Below are 9,710 nucleotides of genomic sequence, written 5' to 3'. Positions count from 1 at the left end.
GGGGGGGGGCAGGGCGCCGAGAGGCCCCCTGGGCCGGGCTACATCGGCAACGAAGGGGGACCACCCCATCATCGCCCCCCCCCCCCCTCGTCGCCCAACAAGGGCTGTGCGCCGGGACTGGCCACACGAGGCCGCCGCCCCCCCCCCCCTCGCGGGACAAAAACACCCTTCCCTGGTTGGATGAAAGCGGGCAGAGCCGCGTGTGCCCGGCTTCCACAGAGCCCGGTGTCCCCCCCCCCCCCCCCTCCGTGCCGTCCTCCCCCGGATGTGGGGCACGAACCACCAATGTCTCCTCCCCCCCCCCCCTCCGGCCAGTCCGCCCGGCCACAAGGGGCGGCGAGCGACCCTGGTCCTTGGCGCGACGCGAGAGGCCACGCGCAGCCTTCAGAAGGCAGCCCCAAGGGCAGGGTGCGTCCCCTGAGCTGGGCGCCGCACGAGGTGCGGGCCGGCGGGCCGGCGCGCCGGCGACAAGACCGCCTCACAGAGCCACGCCACGCCGCCCGGGGGCCCACGCATTCAGGGAAACCCCGTCGGGGCTGGGAAGGAGACGCCCATGCAACTCGCGAAGCACCAGGCAGGGCCTAATCGCCCCGCCCCCCCACGCCGGGCCCAGCCCTCGACAACCTCCGCCTCAGGGAATTAGGTCTCCATGGACTTTGGGGCCCTAGCGCGCCTGGGAGGGAGACCCGAGGGAGATGATAAACCCTGGGCATGGGTTTTATGCTGGCGAGCCGGGGATGGCGATAGGGGGACAAAAAAACGGCCCACTCGCACAACTTCCCCGCCGAGTGGCGGTTGGATGGGTGTGACTGTGCCATTTTCCAGAAGTGCCCCTGAGCGGCCGAACCACCAGGCATACATACTGAAATCCACACCCCGCGAACACGAAGTAGGGTGCCGAACGGGCGTGCGACTATACCCTATGTCGCGTGATTCCCGACATCTGGCGTCGTGCACGCGAAATTCGTCGCGTGAGGGCTTTGTGCCAATGGTCGCGACGGTCCGACATGCCACCGCCTGGCGCAATGGGAAACCCTGGGCCTGGCGGAGGCTCGCGAACGGGCGGAAGGAGGGGGGGGACACCGGCGTACGAGGGAGAAGAGGCCTCTGGGCTGGTGGGGCGGCCCTGCTGCTCACCCCCCTCCCACCAGATGGAGGCATACAGCGGCAGGCAAGACCACCACTCCAGATCAAACCTGGTGGGGGGGGGGGGGGGGGGGGGACTTCCTCACGCGTGTGTGCCGTTCCTCGACAAAGCACCATCTTATGCTGGGACTTTATATTCCAAGCTATATATCCCTCGTCCAGTGCGAGTATGCGCGCATATGCACGCGCAAGGCCAGGATGGCTAGTTCCGGGACGCTTTCCACCGCCCACCAGTGGGCACTAACGTTGGCCGACGCAAGGAGGGGCATAGGGCACACATAATCATGCTCCCTTCCACCTGGACGGGGAAATGTCGAATGCCCGCCGCGGGCAACATCAGAGGGCGTGGGTCGTGGCCCGTTTCCTCCCCCCTCCCGGCGGCTCGGCTGACCAGTCGACCGACCTCCGTCGGGGGAGGGGGGTGGCCGCGCCCGGTGCGGGGACGGACGCGGCGGTTGCCTGGCCTGCGTCCCCTGGCAGTTGGGCGATCCCGGGGCAATGCGGGGCTGGGCCTACTGCGTGGTGTTTTCGGGGCCAGGCATCCTGCCCAGGGGCGGGGGCGGGGGCGGGAACGTGCGTGTCCTCTGGCTTCCCCCAGCGCGCCAGCCGGCCACAGAGGACGACCCGGGTCTCGGAGGAGGGAGTGGTGCGTGTGTGTCCCCCCCCCCCCCTGCCCCCCGTGCCGGCCCTGGGTGTGTGGCCCTCTCGGTGGGAGGTTTTTCCGGGGGCGCCCGGCCGCCGCCTCCCAGGCCAGCGTCCCCAGGATTTTGCTTATTTTTTCCAATAAGCAGATCGTTTTTGTACGCTTGTCGTTTAAATTCGCATTAGCGATCTATCCGTAACGTACATACAACCACAGTGCGTCCCCCCTCCTCCCCTATGCCCCTCTCTCTCTCTCTCTCTCTCTCTCTCTCTCTCTCTCGCTCGCTCGCGCGCGCGCGCACTGCTGCGACCACGCCTCCCTCGGGCACATGGCCGATGCACGGTGCATCCGATTTTCCTCTCCCCCCTAACGCAATCTCCTCCCCCCCCTGTTGTGCCCCCTCCCCCCTCCTCGCCCACGCGTCTGCGCCCGTGTGTCCGTGCCGCGCACACAGATGAAGGTCATTGCCGCTTATCTCCTTGCTGCCCTCTCTGGTGAGACCCCCACCGCCGACACCATCAACAAGGTCCTCGCCTCCGTTGGTGCTGAGGCCGAGGCCGCCGTCGTTGAGAAGGTCATTGCCGAGCTTTCCGGCAAGGACATCAACGCCGTCATCGCCGAGGGCTCCTCCAAGCTCGCTTCCGTCCCCACCGGTGGCGCTGCTGTCGCTTCTTCCGGTTCCGCTGCCGCCCCCGCCGCCGCCGCCGAGAAGAAGGAGGAGAAGAAGGAGGAGTCCGACGAGTCCGATGAGGTACGCCTGCGCATAGCAGCCAGCCCCGCTCTTTTCCTCCGCGCGTCGCCGCACATGCATGCGCCTCTGCCATGCTTGCAACGCCGCCGCCTCCTTCTCCCTCTCCCCTCCCGCGTGCTGACCCCCCGTCCCCCTCCCTCTCTTGATCCCCCTCTTTTGCCGCCCTCTCCCCTGCCTGCTCCCCCTCCCTGGCTCCTTTCTCCCTCTCCCTCTCTCTCTCACCCTCCCCGCGTCGCCGTGCGATACAACAGGATATGGGCTTCGGTCTCTTCGACTAAGCGCTCCAAGTTGCCTCTGCCCTTGGATAGCCTTGGATTCGCACATGGTCGCGCCTCCGTGGCCGGTGGCTTTGCTGTCACCGCCCTCGTTCTGCCGCCACTGTCCCCCTCCCTCCTCCTTGCTGCCAGGGCCGTCCGTCGCCTCTCGCATGCGGCCGACTGCCTCTGAGCGTGTGTGCGCGGGAGTGCGCGCGTGTCAGTAGTGTGCTGTGGCGTTTATCATATTCACAATTTCATGTTCTCGCCAACATTATAAACCGGCGCATCCAATATAGTCTCCCTTCGAAGCGCGCGTGTGCAGGCGTCGTCTTGCTTGGTCCGGCATGCGTGCCGGGGGTGGGGTGGGGGGGTCGCGCGCGCGTGTCCTGCCTCCCTCTCCTCCTCCCCGCGGCGGCAGAGAGGAGAGCAGGAGCAGCATGTCTTCTCCACGGACCCGCGTGTCGTGTGTGCGCGGTGTGTGCTTTTTCCTTGTGAATGCCGCAACACCAGTGACAGCCCGGTGGGGGGAGGGGGAAAGGAGGAGGAGAAGGGGGCATCCTCTCTTCTCTCGGCCTTGTTTGTGTGTGTATTTCCCCGGGGTGTCCTCTGCGCCTCTCTGCCTGTCTGCCCCTCCCCAGGGCGAAGGCGGCAGGAGGACCGGAGGAAGGGCGGAGCCCATCGCGCAACTTGGTTCTTTCCTCCTGCCTACGCTTGCGCGCGCGCGCGGGCCGCTCGGGGCCAGCCGCGCACAGTGTGGCTGGTGAAACGCCGCGTGAGGCAGGGGGAACCAACGGGCGGGGCGCGCAGGATGCGTGTGGAACGCACACAGGGCACGGCATCGACACGGCCCGCACGAGAAGGGGTTTGGAGAACAATTTGGGTGAGCACCTGGCGGGCATCCCGCCCGCCCCCTCCTGCCCGCCCGCCCGTCTCGGGGAGAACGCGGGGCCGACCTTGGGGCAGTGGAGCGCGCGAGCCAACCAGCAAATGTCTGGCCCGTCTGCGTGATGTCCAGCCTCAGCTGCAACCTTCAGAACACCGGGGAAATGGAGATAGGGTGTTCTGAGTTAATATGGCGATTTCGTGCCCCTTTTCACGGCCGTCCGCCGGCCGTCGCCCCCTCGGGCGTTGGCCCGTGGCGCATGCCTCTCGGTCCCGCCGGATGGAGACATCCGCCTTGGTGCCTCGCCTCCTTGGTTTGTGGGGCCACAGCCCCTCGCCTGTGGACTCGTCCCTGGCCGCCGCCCCCGCCCCCCCCCCCGTGCCCCCGCCCTCCATGGACTCGAACGCCACCATTTAGCATCACCGCGGAGGTGGCAGCCGCGCACCGCCACACACAGATCCCCCTCTCACTCCGCCACCGCCCCTCGCCTCAAACTCGGAGATATGTGCATGTCTAATTCCGCGGTGGGTGTCCAAGCATGTTGTATGCCCCCGTGCCAGGGAGAGGCGGGCACTTGTGGGCAGGCTTCCCAGGGAGGAGAGAAGGTGACCGGAGGGTGCGCAATGTGTGCAATGTGTGTGTGTGTGTGTATGTGTTCGTGTGCACCGGCGGTCGTGCGTCGTCTCGCCCGTCTGCTTCACTCAGGCGCTGGCGTTGGCAATCGGAAGGGTCTCATCATGGACCACCTGCAGCTTCTTGCGCAGCACGCGGATCATCGACTGGACGATCTCCTCCGGACGCATGACACCGGAAGACTCTACCCGGAAGTAGAAGGTGTCCGGCTCGGCATTGGGGTCGTACGAGTGCTGGCCCGCGGCGCCGGGGCCGGCCGCCGCGCCGGCAGCGCCGGCCGCCACCAGCCCCGGGTCCAGATCGGCCTCGCCGGCGGCCGCGCGAGCCGCCGCGTGCACCTCGGTCCGCGGCCACTCGGCCACCGGGTCACGCTCATACCAGAGGGTCGTATGCCGGAGGAGGTTGTTCGGGTCATAGCCGAAGGCCACCGCCGTGACCGGCGACCACTTGGCATGCTGCTTGGCGATGCCCTTGCGCGCATGGCAGATGACATTCAGCGCCTGATGCGCGCCCAGCCGGCAGATGATCACATCCCCGATGAGTGGCCGGGCCCGGCTGAACTCCGAGATGCCCTTGGTATCGAGGGCGGCTGCGGCATCGGCGGCCGCGGCCACGGCGGCCGGCGCACCGCCCGAGCTCAGCACCGCGGCCGAGGCGTCCGCCTGGCGGTCTTCGGCGAAGCTCCGCGACCCGGAGCTCAGGGCCAGCACTCGATCGGTCGGCACCGCCAGGTGCAGGTCGGCCGAGGTGACCAGCAGGTCATTGGTGGCCGTGCCATCCAGGGGGGAGATCTTGAAGTTCCGGACATTGCCATTGGTCCCGTCGTGCTTCATGTCCAGCTGGAAGACCACCGCGCAGTTCTGGCAGTAGCTCGTGTCACATGGGCAGTCCCAGGAAAATTGGAACTGCTCGATCATGGCCAGCGGCGCCCGGATGGGCAAGAGACCAAGCCGGTGCGCAACGAACTCATCCACCAGCGTCGAGGTGTTTTCCTTGATGAAGACGTGCTCAATGGCGATGGTGGGGATCTCACTGAGAAGGATGCGTCGCATGGCATTGGCGAGGCTGTTTGTCGTGTTTGTTGCGGCTGCGTGTGAGGGGAGGGGGCAGGAGAGGAGGGGGAGGGGGGAGGGGGGGTGTGCGAAGAAAGAGGGGCGGGGAGCGAAGAGGTTGGATGGGACAGGGGAGACAGTGGGCGCAGGGAGACCCGGGGCGCACCTCAGGTCGCAGTCGGTAACCACGAAGGAGATGGAGTCCCGATCCAAGTCCACGATCTTGATGGACGGGAGCTTAGCGCCAGGCGGAAGAGGCGGGTGCTCGATGTTGGCGGCCACGGGCATGGCGGGATGCATCATGCCGCCGTGGGCCCCGGCCATGGTCGCGCCGTACATGCCACCAACTGCGCCCATCATCGACGGGTCGGCACCGTGCGAGTAGTAATAGTCTCCCATGGTTGGTGTGCGTGTGTATGTATGTATGTATGTGTGCGTGTGTGCGCGGGTCTCTTCAGAGGTGAATGGGTGTTGGCGCTCTTTCTACCCAAAGGGCTGACCGGTGCGCGAGGTGGGGGCGCAGGACGGGGGGGAGGGGGAGGGAAAGGGGTGAGGAGGGGGAGGAGTGGGGGAGGGCGGAGGGGGGGGGCTGATGGGGGCTTGTAACGCGCACAGAGCCGCGGCCGGCTCCGGGCGGTCGCTAGGGCTCCGGAAAAAGGGAGGGCCGAGAGGCCCAGGTTGTGCCCGGCCCTTGCCGGCACTCGCCGGGGATGTGCGTACTTGGTGCGCACGTACGCATGCACAGGGGGCGAGGATTATGGCTGAAACTGTAACGAGGAGCGGCGTTGGCTCTGTCACATGGACGGGCATCCAGGCCCATTCGGCGGCACTTTGAGGAGCCAACGAATACCGGTTCGACGGGCGGGGTTGCTTTCCCGCCACCCTGTTGTGCCAACGATGCTGGGGCCGCGCGCGCAATTCCCTCCCTGCCAGGCCCCTCCTCGCCCCCCCCCCCCCCCGCGCAGAGGGCGCGTCGGTCTAATCGCCCATTTTTTAATGGCCACCAGAAGTATCGCCGCTTGCTCCCGGAAAGACTCCTTCGACTCCTCTCCCGAGCGGAGGCCGATGTGTGTGTGTGTGTGTGTGGGAAAGGAGGGGAGGGCAGGAGGCAGGGCGGGCATCTTTTTTGGGATCCCCTAGGCCGGTTTGCGCAGCCCCCTTTCGTCAGACACGCACCTTCCGCGGGACTTGCTCGGCCTGTCTCTTCTTCCCCCCTCCCTCTCTCTCTCTCCCTCCCTCCGCCCTTCCTCTTACTCCTCTCCCTCACCTATCTCCATTGCCTCTGTCTCCCGCCACCCTTTCGCCGATTTCAACGCACGCGCGCATGTCCCACCCTCCTCCACGCCCGCCACCTGGCGGCGCGCCAGGCCAGGCTCCCCCACCGATGCATCCACAGCACGGCATGGCGCCAGGCCCCGGCCCGGCGTATCCTGGCTACTATGCCCCCCCCGGGGGCGCGTTCTATCCGGCCGCAGGTCAGCCTCACCCCGGCCACTTCATGCCGATGGGAGCTGCCCCAGGCTACGGCGGCCCCTACCAGCACTATCCGCAGCACTATCCGCAGCAGCACCCGCAGTTCGGCTACCCGCACCCGCAATTCGGCTACCCGCAGCACCCGCCCCACGGGCACATGTATGGTCCTGGCCCGGGTGCGGGGCCTGTGTCCGTGCGCCCCAGGGCGGAGGCGACCCCGCGGCCGGGGGGTGGCACCCGGCCGGGTGCTGGCAACCGGCCGGCCGCCGCTCCCGGGGCCGCTGCCACTATCGATACCTCCAAGCCCGAAAGGCCGATCTCCCAGTCCGTGCCACCCTCCTTGGTTGGGCTCCCGCCACACAATGACCTGGACGCTGACCGTGTCGCCCCGGCTCCACCCTCCTCCCCCTGTTCGCCGCGCCGCCGTCCCGCGCGCCCCTCCCCCGATCGCCCTCTCGCGCGCATGACACAGGCATAATCTGAGCGGCACCGAGTGGCGCATTGTCAACACCAGCCATGGGCGTCGGTACTTCTTCCATGTGCCGACCAAACAGTCCCACTGGAGTGTCCCGGCCGAGATCCGCGACGCGGTGCGTGTCATTTCCCCCTCTCCGCCAGCCCTGCCCACCTATGCGGATGGGTGTGGTACAGCCATCTGTCCTGACCTTTGGCCCCACTCGCCCCCCCCCCCCCCCCCAGGTCATCGCGTATGATATTGAGAAGAGCGGCGGGCTGTCAGATGCCACGACCAAGGCCAGCGCCGATGACAAGGACGCAGCTACTGGCACCAATGGCGGCGATGCGGAGGATGCCCCCGACCGCCAAGAAGCTGCTGCGGCCCAGGAGCCTGGCGTCACTGGCGCCGAGGTTCAAGAGGCCCGAGACTCCCCCATTGAAGAGCCCGATGCCCCGAGTCAGGCTGCCGGCGATCTTGAGGATGCCTCTGTCGAGGATGACTTCGATGAGGCAGCCATGCTGGCTGAGCTGGAGGCCGAGGCCGACTTCCGCGACGACTGGGAGGAGGCCGAGGCGGCCCAGGCGGCGGCGGTGGCAGCATCAGGCCCGGGGGCGGCCGAGGTGGCCCAGCCCCAGTCCATGGCCGGCGCCTTTGGCATGGGACACGCGCCCGGGGGCCCCGTCAGCCGGCCGCGGGCACCTCACCCGGCCGATCGGTATGTGGCCTTCAAGGAGATGCTCCGCGATCGGGGGGTGTCCCCCTTCGCCGATTGGGCCATGGAGATCCCCCACTTGATGGCCGATCCGCGGTATCACAGTGCGTGCCCTCTTTCCTTCGCTTGTCCCCCTGGTCGCCACTTCTGCTGGATCGCCCACCGAGTGGCCATTCTGACGCCGGCGCCCACATGACGCTTTCCTTTGTCCCCCCTCCCCCCCCCCCCTCCTCCTCCCCGACTATCCCACTGCTGCACAGCTGTCCCTTCGCTGAAGGAGAAGAAGAAGGCCTTCGATCAGTACTGTCGCGAGGTCAGCCGGTCGGGCGGTACGCCGGCGGTCGCGGCGGCCCCCCCTCGTCCGGGTCCCACTCTCGATGAGGAACGGGAATTCCAGGCGCTGATCCGGGAGCATGAGGCCGCTGGTCGAGTCACGGCCGGGTTGACCTCCTTCCGGGATTTTTCGCGCTGGGCATCTGGCGACCCGCGCTTCGGTGAGCGTGATGTGGCCGAGCGCCTGTTTGAGGATTTCCAAAATGAAGCCCGCCGGAAGATGGGCTTGCCGGTGATGGCCCCGAGCCGGGGATCCGCCTCGGGCGTGGCTGGTTCGGCCGCCGGGCGGCCCACTTCCTCCAGTCGGCCGGCCCGGGACCCGAGCCACACCCTCTTGCGTCTGGGCGGCCGGCGGCCGAGCGCGCGCGAGCAGCGTTTCCACGATGCCGAGGGCGGCTTCCTGGACCTGTTGCATGAGCATCTGGCACACTTGTTTGAGCCGGCGCCCAGTGGCGAGATGGAGCCGATTTCCTGGCCACGCGCGCGTCGGCGCCTGGAGGCGGATGCACGCTTCGGTCGCCTGCTGGATACGCATGCCGACTTGGATCCGGCCGAAGAGGCGGCCCTGGTCTCGGGCGGGGCGCCTGCGCCGGCTGCCCGGCTGTACGACCTATTCATGGCTGACCCGACGTCGCGAGTCCGGGCAGCGGAATCGGCCACCGAGGCGGTGGAGCAACGCCAGCGCGAGGAGAGGCGCAGGCAGCGCGAGCACCTGTGCGTTCTTTAGCTGCCTGCATGGTCCTGGGTGGAACCACTTTCTCTTTTTCCTTCTCTCTTTTTTCCCCCCTCTCCCTATGTATCCATCCATATCTCGCCCTCTTCCACCCCCTCTTGTTCTTCCTTCACCCAGGCTTCACTGACGCGTTTTTTTCCCCCGGCTGTTTGTGCGTCTGGTTGTTCCACAGCGAGGCCCAGGCGCTGGCCAAGCGTGCCCGGACGGTGGAGGTCTCGCGCGCTCGCCAGGACCGTGCTGTGGGTGCCTCGCTTGAGAGTGCCACTCGGCGCCTGGCAGTGGATACCTTCCGTGCCCTGCTAGTGGACTACATCCGTGGCGGGGAGGACATCGAGTGGACCTCCGAGCGCGATTTGCTGGCCCGAGCGGAGGCGACCGCCCAGCAATCCGATGGGACTACACCGGGGCTGCACCCGGATCTGGCCCGCCTCTTGCGAGATAGCCGGTACCGGCAGCACTGCGCTGGGACGACGGTCCTCGGTGACTCGGAGCGTCGGGATATGCTGCATGCGCATCTGGCCGGCATGACTTCCCGGCATCGGCCGCGTGCGTTTCCTGCGCTCTCTAACTTCCGCTCACGGGCGGTGTTCCGCCTCCCGGCACTACCTGCCATCTTCATCTTTCTCCCTCCCTCCCC

The 9,710-nt window shown here is 67.3% G+C and overlaps 3 protein-coding genes across 3 annotated transcripts in view; 2 read left to right on the top strand and 1 right to left on the bottom strand.

Annotated features, from left to right (window-relative positions):
* The first annotated feature begins 1,822 nt into the window (after positions 1–1,822).
* On the top strand, positions 1,823–3,468 carry H696_03585 (hypothetical protein). The gene is made up of 3 exons (XM_009497455.1): positions 1,823–2,004; positions 2,244–2,540; positions 2,792–3,468. The coding sequence occupies exons 2-3, from the start codon at positions 2,244–2,246 to the stop codon at positions 2,816–2,818; spliced, it is 324 nt and encodes a 107-aa protein (XP_009495730.1). The 5' UTR covers positions 1,823–2,004; the 3' UTR covers positions 2,819–3,468.
* Positions 3,469–4,175: 707 nt separating this feature from the next.
* H696_03584 (RNA polymerase Rpb3/Rpb11 dimerization domain-containing protein) lies at positions 4,176–5,797 on the bottom strand. The gene is made up of 2 exons (XM_009497454.1): positions 5,532–5,797; positions 4,176–5,378 (listed from the first exon to the last, which is right to left on the bottom strand). Exons 1-2 carry the CDS (start codon positions 5,762–5,764, stop codon positions 4,382–4,384), a joined length of 1,230 nt encoding a protein of 409 aa, XP_009495729.1. The 5' UTR covers positions 5,765–5,797; the 3' UTR covers positions 4,176–4,381.
* Positions 5,798–6,767: 970 nt separating this feature from the next.
* The window catches only part of H696_03583 (hypothetical protein), a gene marked incomplete at both ends in the record, with an annotated part of 6,987 nt that continues 4,044 nt past the window's right edge, over positions 6,768–9,710 (top strand). The window contains 5 exons of the mRNA XM_009497453.1: positions 6,768–7,162; positions 7,311–7,428; positions 7,538–8,111; positions 8,268–9,054; positions 9,246–9,619. Coding sequence (XP_009495728.1) covers positions 6,768–7,162; positions 7,311–7,428; positions 7,538–8,111; positions 8,268–9,054; positions 9,246–9,619 — 2,248 coding nt within the window. The remainder of the gene's footprint in view (positions 7,163–7,310; positions 7,429–7,537; positions 8,112–8,267; positions 9,055–9,245; positions 9,620–9,710) is intronic.

The sequence above is a fragment of the Fonticula alba genome (assembly GCF_000388065.1).
Source record: "Fonticula alba strain ATCC 38817 unplaced genomic scaffold supercont2.5, whole genome shotgun sequence".
In the NCBI taxonomy this organism is placed as follows: Eukaryota; order Rotosphaerida; family Fonticulaceae; genus Fonticula; species Fonticula alba.
The sequence above is the reverse complement of the archived record's forward strand: the minus strand, read 5'-3'. Positions and strand labels throughout refer to the sequence as shown.

What these genes read in the sequence shown, in the direction of transcription:
- H696_03585 (XM_009497455.1), top strand. Translation starts at nt 2,244, where the DNA reads ATGAAGGTCATTGCCGCTTATCTCCTTGCTGCCCTCTCTGGTGAGACC. An exon ending in AGTCCGACGAGTCCGATGAG is followed by an intron (nt 2,541 to 2,791) that starts GTACGCCTGCGC and finishes GCGATACAACAG; the next exon opens with GATATGGGCTTCGGTCTCTT.
- H696_03584 (XM_009497454.1), bottom strand. Translation starts at nt 5,764, where the DNA reads ATGGGAGACTATTACTACTCGCACGGTGCCGACCCGTCGATGATGGGC. An exon ending in GTTACCGACTGCGACCTGAG is followed by an intron (nt 5,379 to 5,531) that starts GTGCGCCCCGGG and finishes CACGACAAACAG; the next exon opens with CCTCGCCAATGCCATGCGAC.